This window comes from Zophobas morio, unplaced genomic scaffold (assembly GCF_036711695.1).
Source record: "Zophobas morio isolate AGI-343-1 ecotype UQ-CSIRO unplaced genomic scaffold, CSIRO_AGI_Zmor_V1 ptg000021l, whole genome shotgun sequence".
Taxonomy (NCBI): Eukaryota; Metazoa; Arthropoda; class Insecta; order Coleoptera; family Tenebrionidae; genus Zophobas; species Zophobas morio.
Genome location: NW_026972126.1, coordinates 18,265,551 through 18,290,491, shown reverse-complemented (window position 1 = coordinate 18,290,491; position 24,941 = coordinate 18,265,551). Strand labels below are relative to the sequence as shown.

Here is a 24,941-nt window from a genome sequence, read left to right as displayed (position 1 = left end):
AATTACAACCAAAATATTTTCTTTTCGATAACTTTTAGCATTTCTGCATGATGTTATTTCTAGGAGTTAAGAATACCCCAGATTTCATTTAGAATTTGTATGCATTTTTATTTAGTTTTAGAAATCTTCGGGATTCTGGAATATTTTCGCATTTGAAAAATCTTCAGGATATCTACCTTAAAAATCTATATGTTTCAAGAATCTCTAAAACCTCAGACATTTCTAGAACTTTTAACAACTGGTTATTGAACTTTGTTTGTCTCTTTGAGACTTCCAGAAGCCTCATAAGAGCTACATTAAACTTGAAAACGCGCACTTTTTGCCCGTCTTTGCCGGTCTGCGCATTACGACGACTAATAAAATTCCCTTTGCATAAACAATTCCATCACTCCGGCAAATATTTGCAGATAATTACAGCCTGTAGTTAATTCCTCTCTTCATCCAGACACTTAAAAGACTGGCGCGCTACTGTTGTGTACTCAAACTGGCATGTCATTAGACGGAAATTATCGAAGGAAGAGCCAGCTTTTACAACCCAGACAGTATAAAGCCATCAACTTCTATATTAGCAACATCATAACCCACTTGCTCAAGTCTCTTCAATTTCCATCACGACCCAGCCTCCCACGGAGCCAACGAGGAAAACGAGAAAATTAAAAAATGTTTATCGCTCCTCTTATCGATATTTTATCGACGATTTTCGAGCGATCGCTCGAGAGTGAACCGGTGACAGCGGGCGAGCATGGATCCGAGGAAAATCGAGAAAATCCTGCGACGGTGCCAGGACCAGACGGAAAAACTGGAGGGAGGGAAATCCGACTTCGCCTATCACAACACTCGCAACTCGTTACATAACATATGGACCGAACTGGGCGATAAAAACGACGAGAAAATAAACGAAATCAACGCTTGCTTGAAGAAGTTGGAGGCGAAGGCGCAGGAAAACGAGAGGAGGAAATTCCTGAATTATTACGCGGGGACTCGGGAAGTGGACCGCGGAGGGATGAAAAATGGGAAAGGAGTGCCCGATGGTAATTAGCAGTCGGGAGAAACGGAAAAAGTGACGTTGTGTACCTGTAAATTAATTTTCTACTTTAATTAGTTTTAGATGTAATTTGTACTCTCTTATTTTGAGTTCGTTTTATGTTTTTTCATGCATATAAATGAGGATGCAATGGAAAAGGGATTTTATTTCCATTTTATCGCTTCGCTAATACCGGGGCTTAAATGGCGCAATTAAAATTAAATTAACACTAAAAACAAACATGAGGTTTTAACATCGAACATCAAGAATAATTTATTGGGGGAAATTTATTGCCTCTGAAAAATACATACGTGTGTTATCTGTCATCTAGCTAATTGGGACACATAAATTCAGATTATCTGCGACAGATTAGATTGGTGGCACATAGAGAACAAAAAAAAAAAAATATAAGATTTGACGTAGACTTTTAGTTTTATCAAAAATATTCTGTATCTGTTCGGTTAAATGACCACTGAGCTAAATTTAAAGTCGTAAGCGGCCATGGAACACCGTTCAATTCAACAATATATTCTGCGATATTGGCAACATTTATATAGCAAAATGATGAGTAATACTTTATTCCACATCTTTGATCTAATCAGTAGACAGGAAATCAGAATACACAGTGTTGTTTCCCGTTGTACGATAAGCTATGACACATTTGTTTTTAATACAATGAATTTTGTATCACTACAGATTTATATAAAAATAAAACGATTTTTTATTATAATTTTTTGAATGCCTGAATTCCTAATTTCACATGGTGTCTACAAAAGAAGATTACATCAGGACGTGATGTTTTATGCAGGCTCTTGTTAAGCAATATTGCGTCAGCGTTCTGCCAGAAAGAGCCCTTTGATTAATTTGTAACCTCTTTCAGAAGTTGTGTTGGAATCGGCGGTTTTTCTAAGCTTTGAAAAAAAATTGGGAGCTTGCATGACATGAATTAAAATACGTGATAAGGAGCATCCGAGCTATGCTATAACAAAGAAACTGTTAGAAAGGATCGAGATAAAAGCTTAAGTTGGGTCACGTTTTTTAAGATTTACTACGAAAAGGGGCTTTAAAATATTTACGAGCAGACTTTAATTTTGTTGGTGTTGTGAATATGCTGAATTGTAGTGTTTATAAATACAGAAGTACAGAAGTCATTTTATTTTATCGGTTATTGGAGTCCTCACGCATTGTTTAATGTGATAAAGTAAATATTTGGTTTTCGATTGGTATTTTTTTGGCAAATTGGACACGTCAGAATTAATACATGAAGGAAAAAATGTTAAACAGATTACAATTGTATTGTATAATTAATATTATCTAAATTTTATGACATATACTCTTTACTTAAGGTTAACGAATCTACCTTAGTTTTATTTATTACTATTATTCTATTTATTTATTGTCTTATCAGTCTTGTTCTTTAGAGAGATTATACGAACATCCGTCAACCCGCCATGCCCGAAAATGTAAGAATACAGTAATGTCACGCCCGCCTATACTTAATAATAATAATAATATAATAATTATCCTAATAACAGTTCGCCCAAAATTATATTCGGTTCGTTTTGCTCCCTTATAGCTTAATTATTAATGAAATTAGTCCTTATAAACTTCATATCTAATTTTCGGTGATTGAGATAACAGGGATGATGGACAGTTCGAAGCTACACGATTTTTTTTTGTTGATGAAGTTACAATGAAGACAACTAAAAAATTGCTCGAACTTCCCTTGCTTCTGAAGTAGCGGGTGTTCAATAAATAAATCACTCGCAGTAGGCGTTGGAATTGCAATGGTTGGATATGTGATGGAAACAGTCTGTTTTAAAATATATGGTTATGTTTCTAACAATGGATGTTCTAGAAACATACATGCCGTTTGTGTCAAATGAAATTTCAACGCCAACTTGTGATTTTCCTTTACAGAATTTTGTAATGACGTAACCAACATTCTTGCAAGGACACGTTTGTCATTTTGGATAAGTACAATGCAATAGTAATAATAACAGTATTAATTATTTTATTCCCATATTTTTGAGAAAAAGGACTGAGTTGTAATTTAATCAATGATTTTTTACTTTTTGGATTTTCCAAAAATTTTTGGATCTAAAATTTAAAATTCAAAATCTAAAATTATTTTTTTTTTGATTTTTCAATTCTTCGATTTCTCAAATTTTCGATTTGCAGTTTTGGGATTTTTCAATATTTAGGTTTGTAGATTTTTCGACTTTCCGATTTTTGAATTTTTTACTTTTTCGATTTTTAAAAATTTTTTGATTTTTAAAATTTTAGGTTTTTCAAAATTTTTAATTCTTCATTTTTTCGATTTCCCAATTAACCGTTTTTTTGATTTTTGAACTTTTCGTTCTCTCGTTTTTCCCACTTTCCGATTTCTCGTTTTTTCAATTTTTCGATTTCTCAATTCTTGGAGTTCTCAAATTTTCGATTTTCAGTTTTGGGATTTTTCACTATTTAGGTTTGTAAATTTTTTGACTTTTCGATTTTTTACTTTTTCGATGTTTCAAGGTTTTTCGATTTTTTAAAATTTTAAATTTTTCCAATTTTTGATGATTTCATTTTTTGAGTTTTCAATGTGTCGATTTGATTTTTTCGAGTTTAAATTTTTTATTCGTCATTTTTCAAAATTAAAAATTTTTCAATTTTCAGTTTTTCGACTTTTCTAAATGATCCATTTTTGAGTTTTCAACTTTCTGATTTCTCGATTTTCCATCTACGATATTTGATTTCTCAGTTTTCATTTCTCAAGTTTTCGATTTTCGGTTTTGGGATATTTTAGTAGGTATTTAGTATTTTCAATTTTTCGACTTTTCGGTTTTGTGATTTTTTACCTTTCCAATTTTTAAATTTTTTTTAACTTATTAAATTTTAGGTTTTTCAATTTTTTGATATTTTGTTTTCTTGATTTTTCAATCTTTCATTTCGATTCGTAATTCATTTTTTTCATTAATAATAACAAATTTTTGAGATTTTTCAATATTTAGGTTTGTAAATTTTTAGATTTTCTCCGAATTTTTGATTTTTTACTTTTTCGATTTTTCCAATTTTCGACTTTATTTTTTCAAGTTTCAATTTTTAATTCTTCATTTTTTAGATTTTTAAGTTTTGTTTTTAGATTTCTTGGCGTTTCTAAATTTTCAGTTTTTCAATTTCCCAATTAATCGATTTTTTGATTTTTCAACCTTTCATTTTCTTGATTTTTCAATTTTTTGATTTCTCAATTCTTCGATTTCTCAAATTTTCGATTTTCTTCGGTTTTGGGATTTTTCAATTTCTAATTTTATCAATTTTTCGATTTTTGATGTTGTGATTTCTCGATGTTTCAATTTCTCGATTTGATTTTTTCGAGTTTTCAATTTTTAATTCTTAATTTTTTCGATTTTTAAATTTTTCAGTTTTTTGGGGTTTCTAAATTTTCAGTTTTTCGATTTTCCAATTAATCCAATTTTTGATTTTTCAACCTTTCATTCTTCGCTTTTTCAACTTTCCACATTTCTCGATTTTTCAATTTTTTGATTTTTCAAATTTTCGGTTTCTCAAGTTTTAGATTTTTTTCAGTTTTGAGATTTTTTTATATTTAGTTTTTTAATTTTTCGACTTCCCGATTTTTTAAGTTTCGACTTTTTCGAGTTTAAATTTTTTTTTCTTAAGATTTTCCATTTGTAAATTTTTAAATTTTTTGGAGTTTCTAAATTTTCGGCATTTCGATTCAAAATTAATCGCTTTTTCAATTTTTTCATTTTTCAATTTTTCAAGTTTTCGATTTTCATTTTTGGGATTTTTCAATCTCTAGTTTTTTCAATTTTTCGACTTTTCGACTATTCGATTTGCTAAATTTTAGATTTTTTGATTTTCTGATGTTTGGATTTCCCAATTTTTCAATTTTTCGATTTGATTTTTTTTAGTTTCATTTTAGGTTTTGTTTTTTGTTTTTTTCTATTTTTCAACATTTCGTTTTCTCGCTTTTTTGACTTTCCGATTTCTCAATTTTTCAATTTATGATTTCTCAAATCTTCGATTTTCAGTTTTGGGATTTTAAATATTAGGTTTGTAAATTTTTCGACCTTTCGATTTTTTGATTTTCTACTTTTTTGGATTTTTCAAAATTTTTAAGTTTTTTAAATTTCTGTTTTTTCGAATTAAACGTTTTTTTTTTATTTTTCAACCTTTCGTTTTCTCGCTTTTTCGACATTTCCGAATTCTAGATTTTTCAATTTTTTGATTACTCAGTTCTTAGGTTTCTAAAATTTTCGATTTTCTTCACTTTTAGAATTTTTTCATATTTTTAGGTTTTTTTTAATTTTTCGAGTGTTCTATTTTTTAATTTTTTTTCTTTTTTGATTTTAAAAAATTTTTTAATTTTTTAATTTCTAAAATTTTCGATCTTTTGGTGTTTTGATTTCTCCATATTTGATTTTTTCGAGCTTTCAATTTTTAATTCTTAATTTTTTTCATATCCTAAAATTTTTTTTTTTTGGGTTTTCTGAATTTTTGGTTTTTCGATTTCCCAATTTCCCAATTAATCGATTTTTTGATTTTTCAACTTTCGTTTTCTCGCTTTTTCAACTTCCCGATTTTTAGATTTTTTACTTTTTCGATTTCTCAAATTTTTAATTTTCATTTTTCGGATTTTTCGATATTTAGGTTTTTCGATTTTCTGATGTTTTGATTTCTCTATTTTTCGATTTTCGACTTGATTTTTTCTAGTTTCAATTTTTAATTTTTAATTTTTTCGAGTTTTCAATTTTTCAATTTTTTGTGGTTCCTAAATTTTCAGTTTTTCGATTTTCCAATTAATCCAATTTTTGATTTTTCAACTTTTCATTCTTTTTTTCAATTTTCCACATTTCTCGATTTTTCATTTTTTTGATTTCTCAAGTTTTAGATTTTTTTCAGTTTTGAGATTTTTTGATATCTAGTTTTTTTAACTTTTTGACTTCTCGATTTTTTAATTTTTGATTTTTTCGAGTTTAATTTTTTATTTCTTAAGATTTTCGATTTGTAAATTTTTCAATTTTTTGGGGTTTCTAAATTTTCGGTATTTCGATTCATCGATTTTTCAATTTTTTCATTTCTCAAGTTTTCGATTTTCAGCTTTGGGATTTTTTAATCTTTGGTTTTGTCAATTTTTCGACTTTTCGACTATTCGATTTGCTAAATTTAAAATTTTTTGATGTTCTGATATTTTGATTTCCCGATTTTTCAATTTTTAGATTTCATTTTTTCGAGTTTCAATTTTTAATTCTCCATTTTTTCAATTTTTAAGTGTCGTTTTTTAGGTTTGTCAATTTTTCGACCTTTCGATTTTTTGATTTGCTACTTTTTCGATTTTTCAAAATTTTTAAGTTTTTTAAATGTGTGCCTTTTCGAAGATGTTGTGTTGATCTCTCGATTTTTCAATTTTTCGACTTGATTGTTTCGAGTTTCAGTTTTTAATTCTTCATTTTTTCGAATTTTAAGTTTTGTTTTTAGACTTTTTGGCGTTTCTAAATTTTCGGTTTATCGATTTTTCAATTAAACGTTTTTTTCATTTTTGAACCTTTAGTTTTTTCTAGCTTTTTCGACTTTCCGATTTCTCGATTTTTCAATTTTTTGAATACTCGGTTCTTAGATTTCTAAAATTTTCGATTTTCTTCAGTTTTGGAATTTCTCAATATTTATTTTTTTTTTCATTTTTCGACTGTTCTATTTTTTAATTTTTTTTCTTTTTCGATTTTTGAAAATTTTCAATTTTTGAAACTTTAGATTTTTCGATTTTTTGGTGTTTTGATTCCTCTATATTTCAATTTTTCGAATTTTCAATTTTTAATTTTTAGGAGTCGTTTTTTCAATTTCTAAAATTTTTAAATTTTTTGGGGTTTCTGAATTTTTGGTTTTTCGATGTACCAATTAATCGATTTTTTGATTTTTCAACCTCTCGTTTCCTCAATTTTTTAATTTTTTGATTTTCAATTTTTCGAGTTCTCAAGTTTTCGATTTTCAGTTCTGGGAATTTTCAATGTTTAATTTTCAAAATTCTTCGACTTCTGTACTTTTTGATTTTTTACTTTTTCGATTTTTAAAATTTAAAAAATTTTTAATTCTTCATTTTTTCGATTAATAAATTTTTCAATTTTTTGACGTTTCTAAATTTTTAATTTTATGATTTTTCAACATTTTTGGTTTTTAAATTTTTTTTTATTTTTGACGTCATACATTTTATGCAGGGGGTAAACAAATATATTTTATTTTACCTTTTAAAATAGGTTTTAGTTACTGCATGACCTGACCTGTTGTGACTTGATGTTATCAAACCTGATCTTACTTGACTGGACAAACCTGATGTGACCTGATCTGACCAAATCAAACTTAACCTGACCAAAACTGCCTGATCTCACTTGTCCTGACCTGTCAAAGCCTGACCTGACGACATCTGACATGCCCTAACTAAAACTGTCTAATCTGACTTAATTTGACCTGCTTTGTTCTGACCTGATCAAACCTGGTACCGAATCAAACCTGACCAAACTAGATCAGATCAAACCTAATCTTACCTAACCCAACCTGGCCAAGCCTAAATTGACCTCATTTGACGTGTCCTAACCAAAACTGATCTGACCTTAAATGCCACGATCTGACTAGACTTGACGTGACCAAAAATGGTCTGACCTGACCTAATCAAACCTGACCTCATCTGGCCTGTCTTGACCAAGACTGTTTTCGAAAACATAAAAATGATTTCGTCGAAAATACAGAAAAAATAATTAATAGCAATAGAAAAATTTCTAAGTAAGTGCCGTCAATTTTTTGACGTAGCGGAAACAGAGTCTCTACTACAGGAAACAATAAACAATTATTTAAAAATTCTGTGAAGATAATCCAAATTTCCAAATTTGTCAATGACGAAAATCGTCGTCTAAACAACTGATAACAGTTTTTTGACGCAAAATCGCTTCCACTCTCTCGCTCCAAAACAATTCCTTGAACAACCTGCAGATGTCACTAAATGCACTGCTTTTAATCCCACACCCATTTCCTGTCAATAATAATCAATTAATTTTTTTTTTGTTACGAAATTTCTTACAACTCTATCTAGCGTAGACACAAATAGCCGCTTTATCTTATCAGATAAGGCCCCGAACTATTCGTGGTAGTTCTACTTTGTCGTTATCAATGCAATTAAAGCAATTCTGTGTACATGATTAACCAAGCAAATTCATGCCAAAGTAAGTAAACAAAAACACTTTCCAAGTACACTCACTCTCACCCCTCCAGTAGCTCCACGATGGGTCAAACCAACGCACATCATCGCCTGGAAGTCATAAAAGAAAACGTCGACGAAATCACCGAAAAAATCAAATCCGACGAACTCACACCAGATGACAGGAGCAGATCGCACGAAATCCTCCTGGATTACATAAAAGAACTCAAGTTTATACTGAGCAAGTCGCTGAGGACTTCGCGAATACGCAAGGTGGAAAAGCTGATTGTTACAGCTTTGCAAGAACTGGCGACTTTGGAAGGGAATTTGAGGAACGTGGAACCGAGGTTGAAGGCCAAGTCGATGCAAACCCTCCACGATATCGAGAAGAACATGAAGACGATCAGTGCGACCTTGACCAACCAGAACCTAGAAGACGAGAAGGAAACGGTCAGCAAGTTCAAGAAGAGGATAAGCTTGATTGAAGACATCGACCATGAGGTGGGTGAGACAAAAAGCAAAGTTCTAGACGTGGTGAACAGCGTCGAGACTACTTTCAACGAGCGAGAAATGGAAGACAGGTTGAAGAGATTGGAAGAAAAACACTACCAGGGTAGAGTAGACCTGACTAGATTCATCGGGGTTAGCGAAAGTGGGTGCTACAAGAAACACAAGGAGCATCTACAAAGCTTGAAAGAAGAAGTGAGCAAAATTTTAGACGTGAGTATCAAAGTGAGCGACCGCAAAAAATACCTTTTGTTCAATATTGACAACAACATAGAAGCTCTTGACAAGAAAGTTAGAGAAAACGAAGAGACTATCAGGAGACAGATGGTCGAAGAAGATGTTTTTAGAGCAACTACTCCCACCATATCGAACCAGAACTTAACCGAAGACCTCGTTCGTGCCTACACCGAGTTTGAAAAGTCTTTTTCTGCTAATTGTACGTTAGGAGAATTGCAAGATATCTTCAGACAACTCGGCGAAGTGAAGATTAAGATCGACCAGAAGTTGAAAGTTTTGGAAAATCAGATACAAATCCAGGACGTGGATCCTTTTGCGGAATTGGTGCCTGTGAAGGACAACGACAGTCCTGTTGTTGACTTTGACAAAACTCCAGTGGCTCCTCCAAGAGCTGTCAACAAAATGAAGCAAATCGAAAAACGCGTCGAAGATATACAACACCAAATTTCGACAATGAGGTACGCCAAAGATAGCTACTTTTACACAAACCATCGAAGAAAATTGGAAGAATATAAGTCAGAATTGAACAATTTGCCTGTTAGAAATGAAGACGAGCAAGCGTTTGGTGATCAAATTTCGCAGTTCATAGATGAGGTCTTCTATTTGCTAGACAACACTTGTACTGATCGTATAACAGGCGATCTTTTGATTGATATTACGTCCATGAACACCAGTGTTAGTGAGTTGGGAAACAGTATACAGCGAGCTAGTACATCACGGGAACTGGATTCCATCGGAAGTGAGTTAAGTAACAATTTGTATTATTTGAAGAAGCTGGAAATTCCACATTCAAGAAGTAGCGTTTGCCAATTTCGCGACTACGTGGTCATTCAAATCGACAGTCATTTGTCTAATATAGAAAAGTTGAAGAGGAATTTACACAAGCTGGAGCTGGTGCAAGCAAAAAATGAAGAGATGATGAGTTTCTAGAGAATGACATTTTTATGTAAATTTTATATTATATGTGAGTTATTAATAAATCGATTTGTATAAAAGCGTACATCGATTTTTACCTTTTTTGAAATTTTTACTGGGTTTTGTGAAATTTCAAAGCTGTAAGAAGTGTCGATGTTATTAATAAACTTATTCAAAGTGAACTGATAATGGGAATTTCTGGAGTAAACAGAGAAAGTAATGAATTAGGTCAGGTCAGGTCAGGCCAGATCAGGTTTGGTCAAGTCAGATCACGTCAGATCGAGTCAAGACAAGACAACAAGTCAGACAAGGTTAGATCGGGTCAGGTCAATTTGTCTTTTCTTCAAATTTTGATTTGCAATTTATTTACTTTTCATTTTAAATATGTAATATTAATAACTTTTTAAACACTTCACTTTTCGATTTTACGGTTGTAGAATTTTTCCATTTTTCAGTTATTGTATTTTAAAACTTTTCAATTTTTTGATTCTTTATTTTTTCATTTCTATTTTCTTTCCGTTTCGATTTTTATTTTCTTAATTTTTTCAATTTTTCGGTATTTCAGTGTTCTGATTTTATAATTTTTCTTTTTTCAATTTGAAATTTTCCAATTTTTTGTTTTTGAATCTTCGATTTGTTAATTTTAGATTTTTTGATGTTTCAAAATTTTTCAAATTTTGGATTTGCAATTTTTGGATTTTTAAATTTCATTTTCTGGATTTTTCAAGTTTTCATTTCTTTATATTCGATTGGCAATTTTTCTAGTTTTCATTTTAATATAATAAGGAAAAATAAAAACATTTTTCAGTTTTTCGATTCAGTTAGTTTTTTCTACTTCCCCATTTTTCGAGTCATTTTTAAGTTTCTGGATTTTGCACTTTTTCGATTTTACGGTTTTAGGATTTTTCCATTTTTCAGTTATTGGATTTTAAAACTTAATCGGTTGTTCGACTTCTCAATTTTTTGAAACTCCAATTTTTCATTTCTATTTTCGATCTACGACTTTCCGATTCGATTGTTTATTTTCTTGGTTTTTTCAATTTTTCGGTATTTTAATGTTTTGACTTATAATTTTTTCGATTTTTCAAGTTTTCGTTCCCTCAGTTTTTGATTTGCCATTTTTCTAGTTTCATAATTCTTCTTTTTTCAATGTGAAATTTTTCAAATTTCAATTTTTAGATTTTTAAATTTCATTTTTTCAAATTTAGATTTTTCATTTTCTGAATTTATCAAGTTTTCATTTTTTTATATTCGATTTGCAATATTTCTAGTTTCCATTTTAATATAATAAGGAAAAATAAAAAAAAATCTTTTTCAATTCTACGATTTTAGAATTTTTCCATTTCTCGGTTACCTAATGGATTTTGAAATTTTTCTTTTAATCGATTTTCAATTTTTTGATTTTTAATTTTTCTGTCAATGTCAGTTTTTTGATTTCACAATTTTTGATTTTTCAATTTTTGGGTTTTCCAGTTAATCAAGTCAATTTAAGTCAGGTTAGGTTTGGTCAGCCCAGGTTTAGGCTGGTCCAAGCAGGTCAGATTATGTTTGAGTCAGTCAGGTCAGATCAGATCAGGTTTGGTCAAGTCACATCAAGTCAGATCGTGTCAGGTCAGGTCAGGGTAAGTCGGGTCAGGACAATTCAGGGTAAGTCAAGTCAGGTCAGGTCAGGTCAGGTCAATTTTTCGTTTCTTCAAATTTTGATTTGCAATTTATTTACTTTTCATTTTAAATATGTAATAATAATAATTTTTTAAACATCTCACTTTTCGATTTTACGTGTTTAGAATTTTTCCATTTTTCAGTTATTGGATTTTAAAACTTTCCAATTTTTTTATTATTCAATTTTTCATTTCTATTTTCGATCTACAACTTTCCGTTTCGATTCTTTATTTTATTTATTTTTTCAATTTTTCGGTATTTCAATGTTCTGATTTTATAATTTTTCTTTTCAATGTGAAGTGTTCCAATTTTTGGATTTTTCAATCTTAGATTTTTCAGTTTTCGTTCTTTCAATTTTTGATTTGTAATTTTTCTAGTTTCATAATTTCTCTTTCTTCAATGTGAAATGTTTATGTTTATATTGTTTATTGCCTGGATGTTTCAAGTTTTCGTTTCTTTATTTTTCTAGATTTCATTTTAATATAAGGAAAAATAAAAAAAATCTTTTTCAATTTTACGATTTTAGAATTTTTCCATTTTTGGATTCATGGACTTTGAAACTTTTCTTTTAACCGATTTTTAATTTTTCGATTTTTAATTTTTCTGTCAACGTCACAGTTTTTCGATTTGACAATTTTTCCTTTTTCCAATTTTTAGGTTTCCGAGTTTTTCGATTCAGTGAGTTTTTTCTACTTTCCAATTTTTCGATTCATAAGTTTTTCTAATTTTTAAGTTCCTCGATTTTCCACTTTTTCGATTATACGGTTTTAGAATTTTTCCAATTTTCAGTTATTGGATTTTAAAACTTTGTACGGCTTTTCAATTTTTTGAATCTTCAATTTTTCATTTCTATTACGATCTACAACTTTCCGTTTCGATTCTTTATTTTCTTTATTTTTTCAATTTTTCGGAATTTCAATGTTCTGATTTTATAATTTTTCTTTTTTCAATGTGAAATTTTCCAATTTTTGGAATTTTTCAATCTTTCGATTATCAATTTAATTGGATTTGTTAATTTTAGATTTTTTAATTTTTTGATTTTTCAATTTTAGATTTTTCAGTTTCTCGATTTTCCAAGTTTTCGTTCCCTCAGTTTTTGATTCGCAATTTTTCTAGTTTCATAATTTTTCTTTTTTCAATGTGAAATTTTTCAAATTTTGGATTTGTAGTTTTTAGGTTTTTAAATTTCATTTTTCAAATTTAGATTGTTCATTTTCTGGATTTTTCAAGTTTTCGTTTCTTTATATTCGATTTGCAATTTTTCTAGTTTTCATTTTAATATAACGAAAAATAAAAAAAAATCAATTTTACGTTTTACAAATTTTTCCATAGCTGGATTTTGAAACTTTTCTCTTAATCGATTTTTAATGTTTCGATTTTTAATTTTTCTGTCAATGTCACAGTTTTTCGATTTCACAATTTTTCGATTTCACAATTTTTCGATTTTACAATTTTTGGGTTTTCTAGTTTTTCGATTCAGTTCGTTTTTTCTTCTTTCCAATTTTTGGATTCATTAGTTTTTCCAATTTTTAAGTGTCTCGATTTTCGACTTTTTTGATTTTACGGGTTTAGAATTTTTCCATTTTTCACTTATCATCAATTTCTCTATTTCTATCTAAAACTTTCGGGTTCGATTCTTTATTTTTTTATTTTTTGAATTTTTCGGTAGTTCAATGTTCTGGTTTTATATATTTTTTTCAATGTGAAATGTTCCAATTTTTGGATTTTTCAATCTTTCGATTATCAATTTATGTAATTGGATTTGTTAATTTTAGATTTTTTAATTTTTTGATTTTTTAATTTTAGATTTTTCAGTTTCTTGGTTTTTCCAGTATTTGTTCTCTCAATTTTTGATTTGCAATTTTTCTAGTTTTGTAATTTTTCTTTTTTCAATGTGAAATTTTTCAAATTTTGGATTTGTAGTTTTTCGATTTTTAAATTTCATTTTTTCAAATTTAGATTGTTCATTTTCTGGATTTTTCAAATTTTTGGTTTTTCGTTTACTAGATTTTGAAACTTTTCTTTTAACTGATTTTCAATTTTTCGATTTTTAATTTTTCTGTAGATGTCATAGTTTTTCGATTTCACAATTTTTCGTTTTTACAATTTTTGGGTTTTCCTGTTTTTCGATTCAGTTAGTTTTTTCTACTTTCCAATTTTTCGATTTATTACGTTTTCCAATTTTTAAGTTGCTCTATTTTCCACTTTTTCGATTTTACGGTTTTAGGATTTTTCCATCTTTCAGTTATTGGATTTTAAAACTTAATCGGTTGTTCGACTTTTCAATTTTTTGAATCTTCAATTTTTCATTTCTAATTTCAATCTACAACTTTCCGTTTCGATCCCTTATTTTCTTTATTTTTTCAATTTGTCGGTATTTTAGTGTTCTGGTTTCATAATTTTTCTTTTTTCAATGTGAAGTTTTCCAATTTTTGGATTTTTCAATCTTTCGATTATTAATTCTTCGATTTGTTAATTTTAGATTTTTTAATTTTTTGATTTTTCAATTTTGGATTTTTCAGTTTCTCGATTTTTCCAGTTTTCGTTCTCTCAATTTTTGATTTTCAATTTTTCTAGTTTTGTAATTTTCCTTTTTTCAATGTGGAATTTTTCAAATTTTGGATTTGTAGCTTTTAGATTTTCAAATTTCATTTATTCAAATTTAGATTGTTCAGTTTCTGGATTTTTCAAGTTTTCGTTTTAATATAACAGAAAATGAAAAAAATACTTTTCAATTTTGCGATTTCAGAATTTTTCCATTTTTCGGTTACTGGATTTTGAAACTTTTCTTTTAATCGATTTTGAATTTTTCGATTTTTAATTTTTCTGTCAATGTCACAGTTTTTCGATTTGACAATTTTTCGTTTTTATAATTTTTTGGTTTTCCAGTTTTTCAATTCAGTCAGTTTTTTCTACTTTCCAATTTTTCGATTCATTAGTTTTTCCAAATTTTAAGTTTCTCGATTTTCCACTTTTTCGATTTTACGTTTTTAGGATTTTTCCATTTTTCAGTTATTGGATTTTAAAACTTAATCGGTTGTTCGACTTTTCAATTTTTTGATTCTTCAATTTTTCATTTCTATTACGATCTACAACTTCCCGTTTCGATTCTTTGTATTCTTTATTTTTAAAATTTTTCGGTATTTCAATTTTCTGATTTTATAATTTTTCTTTTTTCAAATTTTTGGATTTTTCAATCTTTCGATTATTATCAGTTTAATTGGATTTGTTAATTTTAGATTTTTTAATTTTTTGATTTTTCAATTTTAGATTTTTCAGTTTCTCGATTTTCCAAGTTTTCGTTCCCTCAGTTTTTGATTCGCAATTTTTCTAGTTTCATAATTTTTCTTTTTTCAATGTGAAATTTTTTAAATTTTGGGTTTGTAGTTTTTAGGTTTTTAAATTTCATTTTTTCAAATTTAGATTGTTCATTTTCTGGATTTTTCAAGTTTTCGTTTCTTTATATTCGATTTGCAATTTTTCTAGTTTTCATTTTAATATGACGAAAAATAAAAAAAAAAACAATTTTACGATTTTACAAATTTTTCCATAGCTGGATTTTGAAACTTTTCTCTTAATCGATTTTTAATGTTTCGATTTTTAATTTTTCTGTCAATGTCACAGTTTTTCGATTTCACAATTTTTCGATTTCACAATTTATCGATTTTACAATTTTTGGGTTTTCTAGTTTTTCGATTCAGTTCGTTTTTTCTTCTTTCCAATTTTTGGATTCATTAGTTTTTCCAATTTTTAAGTGTCTCGATTTTCCACTTTTTTGATTTTACGGGTTTAGAATTTTTCCATTTTTCACTTATCATCAATTTCTCTATTTCTATCTAAAACTTTCCGTTTCGATTCTTTATTTTCTTTATTTTTTCAATTTTTCGATATTTCAATGTTCTGATTTTATAATTTTTCTTTTTTCAATGTGAAATTTTCCAAGTTTTGGAATTTTCAATCTTTCGATTATCAATTCTTGGATTTGTTAATTTTAGATTTTTTAATTTTTCAATTTTAGATTTTTCAGTTTCTCGATTTTTCCATTTTTCGTTCTCTCAATTTTTGATTTGCAATTTTTCTAGTTTTGTAATTTTTCTTTTTTCAATGTGAAATTTTTCAAATTTTGGGTTTGTACCTTTTAGATTTTTAAATTTTATGTTTTCAAATTTAGATTGTCATTTTCTGGATTTTTCAAGTTTTCGTTCTAATATAACGTAAAATGAAAAAAAAATCTTTTTCAATTTTACGATTTTAGAATTTTTCCACTTTTCGGTTGCTGGATTTTGAAACTTTTCTTTTAATCAATTTTCAATTTTTCGATTTTTAGTTTTTCTGTCGATGTCACAGTTTTTCGATTTCACAATTTTTCGATTTTACAATTTTTGGGTTTTCCCGTTTTTCGGTTCAGTTACTTTTTTCTCCTTTCCAATGTTTCAATTCATTAGTTTTTCCAATTTTTAATTTTCTCGATTTTCCACTTTTTCGATTTTACAATTTTTGGGTTTTCCAGGTTTTCGGTTTTAGAATTTTTCCATCTTTCAGTTAATGGATTCTAAAACTTAATCGGTTCGACTTTTCACTTTTTTATTCTTCAATTTTTCACATCTACTGCCCGTTTCGATTCCTTATTTTCTTTATTTTTTCAATTTTTGAGTATTTCAATGTTCTGACTTTATAATTTTCCTTCTTTTAATGTGAAATTTTCCAATTTTTGGATTTTTCAATCATTCGATTTGTCAATTTTTTGTTTTTTCTGTTTTAGATTTTTCAGTTTATCGATTTTTCAAATTTTCGTTCCCCCAATGTTTGATTTGCAGCTTTTCTAGTTTTCATTTTAATGTAATAACGATAAATTAAAAAAAAAACTCCGTTTCAGTTGAACGATTTTAGAATTTTTCCTTTTTTTTTTCGATTTTTCGATTTCGAAGTTTTTCGATTTAAAATTTCCCGAGTTTTCAATTTTTCATTTTTCAGATTCTCGATTCTTTAATTTTTCAATTCTTCAAATTTTTGTTTTTCAATGCTTTGTTTCGGTTTTTTATTTTTTGTTTTCAATTTTTCTTCAATGGTCTCATTTCATAATTTTTCTTTTTTTGAATGTAAATTTTCCAAATATTGGATTTGCAATTATTGTTTTTTTAAATTTAATTTTTACAATTTTAGATTTTTCATTTCCTCAATATAATATTTTTCGATTTTTCAGTGTCACAGTTTTTTGACTTCACGATTTTTGGATTTTACAATTTTTGGGTTTTCCAATTTTTCGATTCAGTTAGTTTTTTCTTTTTTCCAATTTTTCGATTCATCAGTTTTTCCAATTTTTAAGTTTCTCGATATTCCACTTCTTCGATTTTGCATTTTTTTTCAGTTTTACGACTTTTCATTTTTTCTAATTTTTTGATTTTTCCACATTTCAAATTACAAAAAAATTACCAAATTGTAAAATTAAAACATCAAACGCATAAAATGAAAATTTAAAAAAAATCTAAAAACTGAAAATCAAGAAAATGAAAAATTGAAGAAGATGCGAAAAATTCAAAAATCGAAAGATTAAAAATTGACACACTTAAAAATCTCAAAAAAATGAAATATGTAAGTACTGCAAAATGTAAGTATTGAAAAATTAAGAAATCGGAAAATCGGATAACTGGATATCCAAAAATTGCAAAATTGAAAAATTTAAACTCGAAGGATTGAAGAAACGTAAAACTGAAAAATTTGGAGGGCAAAAAATTGAAAAATTCGAGGAAAAAGGAAAACGAAAATCTTGATTTTTCGAAAAATTATAAGATTTTATTTTGGGAATTTTCTTTTTTGTAATTGAACGGCATTGAACGAAATTTTACTTTTTTCATTCTTGCATTGGTAATGCGCTGTGACTAATTTTCTTTTGTACTGTGACTACTTTTCTTTTGTGCTGTAGCTCGTATTACCCATGTTGATGACGTCATCACAAATTTTTTATTGTTCAAATTAAGCACGAGTCACCCCATTTTCTCGAAAATGTGAGAATTATAATATTCAGAACATTTTATTCAATTATGGTTTAATTAATGATTTTAGTCACATGTTTTGAGAAGACAATCTCACTCAAACTAATTTCTACGTGACATTCTTTCGATGTAAAAACAGAGGTCATCACAAAACGAAAATCGTAAAATTAAATTTTATAATTTTTTTAAAGAGCTGGATTTGTCGAATTATAGTTCGACCAGTTTTTTATTGATCAAATTAAGAACTTCATTTTCTAGAAAGTGTGGGAATACCCACGTCTTTATAATAATCATACTTAACACATTTTGTTGCATTGTGGCTTGTTTAATAATTTTAGTCTCCTGTTTTGAGGAGACAATTTATTCAAATCAAACAAATTTCCACGTGACATTCTTTCCACCTAAACAATCGAAGTTAAGCATGTACACTGATAATAATACACTTTTGGATTTTTTTATAATTTTTCAAAGAAGTGGGATTTGTTGGACTGTATTTCAAGAGCGAGGGAAGTTCTGTGGAAGTAATCTTGGACCAATTTTTTAAATTTTATTTTTTTTGATAATGTAACTAAAATCCCACAAAATATAAACTGATCGTGAAGATCCTCTTAAAGGTAGGAATTAGTGTAAGAAAAATGCGTCATAGCAGGCAAGAGGGGAGATAAGAAATTTTAGACATTTAAAGATAAATAGGGGAAGTGGAGCCACCATATCTACCAACCAAAAAAAGTTTCCAGGAATGACATTTTTATGTAAATTTTATATTATACCTGAGTTATTATTAAATCGATTTCTATAAAAGCGCACATCAGTTTTTAGCTTTTTCTGAAATTCTTACCCGGTCTTATTTGCTTTTAAGTTTCCTGTGACACGAAACTTCAAAGCTTTAAGAAGTCCCGATATTAAATATGAGCTTCTGCAAAGAGAAACGACTACAAGGAGAATTTCTGGAGTGGAAAGACAAGCTAATGAATTAGGTCCCGAATATCGAAACATACCGAAACTAATCCAAACACAACTCTTGTAAAGTTTTTCGAAAACGTGACGCTTGTCCAACTTCGCCCGTTTAATTTCGCTCTTGACGATTTAATAAAGTTCAAAGTTTAAACGTACGGAATTATTTATCATTTAGCAACTTCGTTGCCCCACACTGTACTTTCGGGAATGCGGACGTGACCCAATTAACTCGTATCTGACTGGCAATTTGTATTATCCCGAAATTAATGGAGCTCTTGTACGTACGCATTATCGTTATATTGATTCTTCCAAGTAAACAGACGGGATTATCATACGATAATTAACGACAAGCTGGATTATATCAATTACACTTCCTTGTAACAATTTGAACACATTGTCGGACTATATAATTCGCATCAAAATTACGGCGTCGCGCTTAAAGTAAACAAGTTTTACGACCCGAAATACGGGAAAGACGGCGGTGTTCGATATTCGACTTTTCTGGGGAAAGTAGGATGAGGGGTTTATGTCGAGAAGTGCAATTGCGTTTACGGCGGCGTAAAATGTAATTTACGAGGAAATTGGAAAAATTGGAGATAATGTTAGGGAGAAAGCGGGGGCGAATCGGACATTTCGTACCGAAAATCTAAAATATTTTTTACACCCACCCCAAAAAACACGACTCTTAGCATTTGCGACTTTCAAAGGAGCACTTTCAACATATGCTTCCGTTTTATAGTCGTTAGGACGGCTTTATTCCTCATAAACCCCTTATCGCGCAATTTTATTCCAGAACATTTTTCAGGGTTAATTGAAACGTCGAGCTCTGAAGTCTAAAAAGCTCGCCATCTCCGGCAAGCCTTGACTAAAAACATAATTATCAATGAGTCCATTGAAATTTTTAAGTGGCGACAGGGAAATTTATTTGCATAAACAACCCCGAGCTAAACGGATAACGCGTTTTATGGGTGGTTGGGGGAGGCTGATGGTATTAAGCAATCAATCATTGGATAATTAGCTTCGAAAGAGCGACACAAAAATGAGGGGGATAATTACCTGTCAAGGTGCATTTGGAAACACAAGTTTATGTAGAGTTTTAAATCAGGAGTCGAAGGGTGCAAGTACGGGAAAAGTGTGGAAATGTCGGGTTTGAGAGAGGGTTTGTTTAGCTGGGGTCGTAAAATTGGAGAAAATGTGGACGTCAGTTCCGAATGAAAATAAATAGAAGTGGCGTTGTATGGGATGTGTGATGGGAAGGTTTTAAAGTTTGTGTTGGAAATTTAAAGGAGTTTGTAAAATGTCCGGTTGGAAAAGCTCGCAGTGAACGGAACAGTGTTGTGAAAGCTGGGATTTTCCGGAGGATGTTTGGACGTTAAGTTAGTAAAAGCGCCGTCTAACTTTTCCTTTAAAAAGGGAATTTAAATTTACTTATTGTTGTAAGATATTTAAATAAAACTATGTCTATCTACAAATGAAAAAGATAGTTCCCGCCTCAAGTTGAAGAGTTAATGATGGTACAGTGAACACATTTTCATTTTCTCGCAAGTGAAAACCCAAAAAAACGAAAAGTCGAAAAAATTACAATTTAAAAGTCGAAAAAAATTGAAAAAACAAACTGAAAAATCAAATATTTATAAAATTAAAACATCGAAAAATCTAAAATTTAAATATCAAAAAATTGAAAAATCGAAGAGTCCGAAAGTGCGAAAATCGAAAAATTGGAAAATCGGAAAGTTGAGGTCGAAAAACTGAAAAATCGAGAAGATAAAAATTCCAAAATTGAAAATCCCAAAACTGAAATATCTGAAAAATTGGAAAATCGGAAAATTGAAATGACGAAAAATTGGGAAATAGAAAAATCGAAAAATGAAACATCGAGAAATCTATTTTTGTGACTTTCAAAGCTTACATTTTTCGATTTTTCAACTTTTTGATTTTTCGATTCGTTGAGTTTTGATTTCTCGATTTTGCAAATTTTCAATTTTTCGATTTTTTAAATTTTAGATTTTTCATTTTTTGTTGTACCGATTTTTTCCCTTCTCATTTTTAGCTTTTTCGATTTTTCACTTATTCGATTATTTTTGTTTTGTTTTGTTGATGTTTTGATTGCTTGATTTTTTAACTTTTCAATTTTTCGAAACTGAAACATCGAAAAATTGAGTAATCGATAAATAATCAATAAACTAAAAAATCCCAGAAATCGAAAAGTCGAAAAATTGGTAAATCGAGGTCGAAATATCGAAAAATCAAAAAAATTAAAAATCCCAAAACTGAAATGTCAAAAAATTTAAAAATCGCAACATAATAAACACAAGAAATCAAAAATTTGAAGAATCGAAAAATTGAAAAATATCGAAAAATTGACTAATCAATAAATTGAATAATCGATAAACTAAAAAATCGAAGAAAAATTGAAGAATCGATAAATTGAGAAATCCAAAAGTCGAAAAATCGAAATCGAAAATCGAAAATAATAATAAAAAAAAAATTTAATTGTAGATTTTTCACTTTCTTGTTTCGATTTTTTGCCTTCTCCTTTTTAGATTTTTCGATTTTTCAATTTTTCGGATTTAATTTTTCAGTCTTACGATATTTCGATTTTTCAGTTTTCTACTTAACGGTTTTCCTTCTATTCTTTGCCATCTCGTTTCTAGATTTTCTGGTTTTTCAATTTTTCGGAATTATTTTTTCAGTTTTTCGATAATATGAAATTAATTTTTCAGTTTTTCTATGTTTCGATTATTCACTTTTGGTTTATCGGTTTTCTTGATTTAAAATTTTTCAATTTTGAATTTTCCCTATTTTTCGATTTTTAACCACCTCCATTTCTCGATTTTTCCATTTTTCGACTTTTTGACTTATCGATCTTTTGATGTTTCGATCTAGATTTCTCAATTTTATCGATAATTCATCTTTTCGATTTTTCGGTTTTCCAATTTTTCAACTTTTGGCGTTTCTAAATTTTTGAATTTTTCGTTTTCTCATTTTCTCGATTAACAGATTTTTTAATTTTCGACTTTTCGATTTTTCGTCTTTCCAATTTATCGATTTCTCAATTTTTCGATCTTCAAATGTTCAGTGTTGAAGTTTTGGGATTTTTCAATATGAATTTGGATTTTTAAATGTTTAGATTTTTCTACTTTCTCTTCTCTTGATTTTTTACCTACTTATTTGATTTTTTGCGACTTTTAAATCTTACAGTTTTCAATTTTTCAACTTTTTGGTTTTTCGGTTCGTTGAGTTTTGATTTCTCGATTTTGTAAATTTTCAATTTTTCGAATTTTTAAATTTTAAATTTTTCATTTTTAGTTGTATCGGTTTTTCCCTTCTTATTTTTAGATTTTTCGATTTTTCGTATTTTTGATTTTTCACTTATTCGATTTGTTTTGTTTGTTTTGCTGATGTTCTGATTGCTTGATTTTTTAAATTTTCAATTTTTCGAAGTTTTAAATTTTAGATTTTTCACTTTCTTGTTTCGATTTTTTGCCTTCCCCTTTTTAGATTTTTCGATTTTTCAAATTTTCGGAATTAATGTTTCAGTCTTACTATATTTCGATTTTTCAATTTTCTACTTAACGGTTTTCTTTCTATTTTTGGCCTTCTCGTTTTTAGATTTTCTGGTTTTTCAATTTTTCGGAATTATTTTTTCAGTTTTTCGATGTTACGGAATTAATTTTTCAGTTTTTCGATGTTTCGATTATTCACTTTTTGGTTTATCAGTTTTCTTGAGTTAAAATTTTTCAATTTTGAATTTTCTCGTTTTTCGACTTTTAGCCACCTCCAGTTTTTAATTTTTCGATCTCGATTTCTGGATTTCTCAGGTATTTGATAATTCATCTTTTCGATTTTTCGGTTTTCCAATTTTTCAACTTTTCAGTGTTGAAATTTATGTATTTAAATTTTTCGAGTTTTAAATTTTTCAATTTTTGGCGTTTCTAAATTTTTGGATTTTTCAATTTTTCAAATTCTCGATTAACAGATTTTTTAATTTTTTTTTCAAATGTTCAATGTTTAAGTTTTGGGATTTTTTTAGTGTGAATTTGGATTTTTACATTTTTAGATGTTTCGACTTTCTCTTCTCTTGATTCTGACCTAGGTACTTATTTGATCTTTTGCGATTTTTAAATGTTACATTTTTCGATTTTTCAATTTTTTGGTTTTTCGATTCGTTGAGTTTTGACTTCTCGATTTTGCAAATTTTCAATTTTTCGAATTTTTAAATTTTAGATTTTTCATTTTTTGTTGTATCGCTTCCTCAGTCTTTCGATTTTTCTCTTCTCATTTTTATATTTTTCGATTTTTCAATTTTTCGGAATTAATTTTTCAATTTTTCGATTTGTCGGGTTTTTGACGTTTAAATTTTTCAATTTTGAATTTTCCCATTTTTCGATCTTTTGATGTTCCAATTTTTTCAATTTTTGTCGTTTCAAAATGTTTGGATTTTTCGATTTCTCAATTTCTCGATTTTTTAATTTTCTAATTTTTCGATTTCTCTGTTTAAGTTTTGGAATTTTTCAATTTTGGGATTTTTCAAGATTTCGATTTTTTCGACTTTGTTTTTTGGTTTTTTATTTACTCCATTTTTCAACTTTTTGGTTTTTCGATTCGTTGAGTTTTGATCTCTCGATTTTGCAAATTTTCAATTTTTCGAATTTTTAAATTTTAGATTTTTCATTTTTTGTTGTATCGATTTTTCCTTTCTCATTTTTCGATTTTTCGATTTTTCGTATTTTTGATTTTCCACTTATTCGATCTTTTTTGTTTGTTTTGTTGATGTTCTGATTGCCTGATTTTTTAAATTTTCAATTTTTCGAATTTTTAAATTTTAGATTTTGCACTTTCTTGTTTCGATTTTTTGCCTTCTCCTTTTTAGATTTTTCGATTTTTCAATTTTTCGGAATTAATTTTTCAGTCTTACGATATTTCGATTTTTCAATTTTCTACTTAACGGTTTTCCTTCTATTTTTCGCCTTTTCGTTTGTAAATTTTCTGGTTTTTCAATTTTTCGGAATTATTTTTTCAGTTTTTCGATGTTATAGAATTAATTTTTCAGTTTTTCGATGTTTCGATTATTCACTTTTTGGTTTATCGGTTTTCTTGCGTTAAAATTTTTCAATTTTGAATTTTCCCCGTGGTAGCTACTTATACGTGTTAAATAAAAGCTGTATTTTATATATTTTTTATTATTATTATAAATATGTTTATTAGTTTTATTAATTAACAAAGCAAAATATATATTAACAATAATATTACAATGAATTTTTAGTAATCATGTGTATTGAATTCAGGATCCTGAGTGGAGTAAAAATATTATAGTTCCCCAGTTTTAATTCGGTTTTATGATAGTACCTCATTGCGTAAAAGTTAATTTCCTTAACAATAGATTGCTACGGCCGGTCCTGGCGGCTTGTTTTGAAACTGATTTCCTTGCCATAAATTAGAAAAATCAGTCGAGAACTCCAACAATCAGCTTATGGTAGAGCAGGCGATAAGGGTTTTACCTAGAAAGTCGCTTCCGTAAATTTTAGTGGCGTTCCTATCGGCAAAGTACTGAACTAACTGCTCAAATTCTGTCGAATTGATACCCATTTTTTTCAATAATTGTTAGTTTTTATTAAAAACTCTGCTAACCAATAGATCATTAATTTTCCTCTGATATTCCTGTTAAAATTATTCGACGTATTTTGCATTAATTTGTGATATATTTTGATTTTAATAAACACATTATTATTTAAACAAACTGTACCACTAACAAACATTTAATGACTCTGCGCCCTGTAAAAATTGATGTTTTATTCATGTGCGAATTTTCAAGCGATTGTATGATGGTTATGACTCAAAAAACTTGAAAAGAAAACATACAATGGTCCTTTTTTTACGATTTTTATCAGCCATATTTTTTTAATTGATTGAACTGGTCTCTGCGCTCTAGAATATTAAAAAAGCTGCAGTTTCATGTATGACGTATCTATATTAATATCATTTTTTCATACAAAAAACCAAAAAAAAGATTATACCTCGTCTAGCGAGTCCCCTTAATTGTTGTCCCCGTCTCTAATTTTCTCATATATTAATTTGTCTGCACCGGTTCATTTTAATCAGTCATTTCATCAGGGAGCTTCGCCAACGCAAACGTGAACAGAAATTCGAATTTAATTAAAAAAACTTTCTAGTCAAACAAATCTTGAATGTGAGATTAACAAACCGCTGTTTTCTTTCTCTGTTATTCGCCCCCTCCGAATCCTCCCTCTCTGTGGAACTTTATCGCAAAACAGCAGAACGCGTTCCCACATCGGGAATGAAGAGCAGTTTTTTATTTACATTGTTTAACTCCCCTTTTCACTGACCGTTCTTTATATGTACGGTGGCACGCTCCGCTAAAATTATATTTTGTCCAAGTTTAATGAAATTTTCTCCTTGACTTATTTACGACTTTTCCGACGAAACACGTCGC

At 28.7% G+C, this 24,941-nt stretch overlaps 2 protein-coding genes and 1 pseudogene across 3 annotated transcripts in view; 2 read left to right on the top strand and 1 right to left on the bottom strand.

Moving 5' to 3' along the window:
- Window positions 1–24,941, bottom strand: part of LOC135131751 (uncharacterized) — a 230,190-nt gene that overhangs the window by 94,241 nt on the left and 111,008 nt on the right. The gene's annotated exons all lie outside the window — the stretch shown is intronic.
- LOC135132047 (uncharacterized) lies at window positions 8,098–9,960 on the top strand. Of its 2 annotated transcripts, none has more exons than XM_064059967.1 (2): window positions 8,098–8,241; window positions 8,291–9,960. In XM_064059967.1, the coding sequence occupies exons 1-2, from the start codon at window positions 8,234–8,236 to the stop codon at window positions 9,888–9,890; spliced, it is 1,608 nt and encodes a 535-aa protein (XP_063916037.1). In that variant the 5' UTR covers window positions 8,098–8,233; the 3' UTR covers window positions 9,891–9,960. The 2 variants fall into 2 exon arrangements, with proteins under 2 accessions (XP_063916037.1, XP_063916038.1); XM_064059968.1 differs by having other exon boundaries at window positions 8,099–8,241; window positions 8,294–9,960.
- Window positions 10,064–24,941, top strand: part of LOC135132926 (hexamerin-like) — a 59,709-nt pseudogene continuing 44,831 nt past the window's right edge.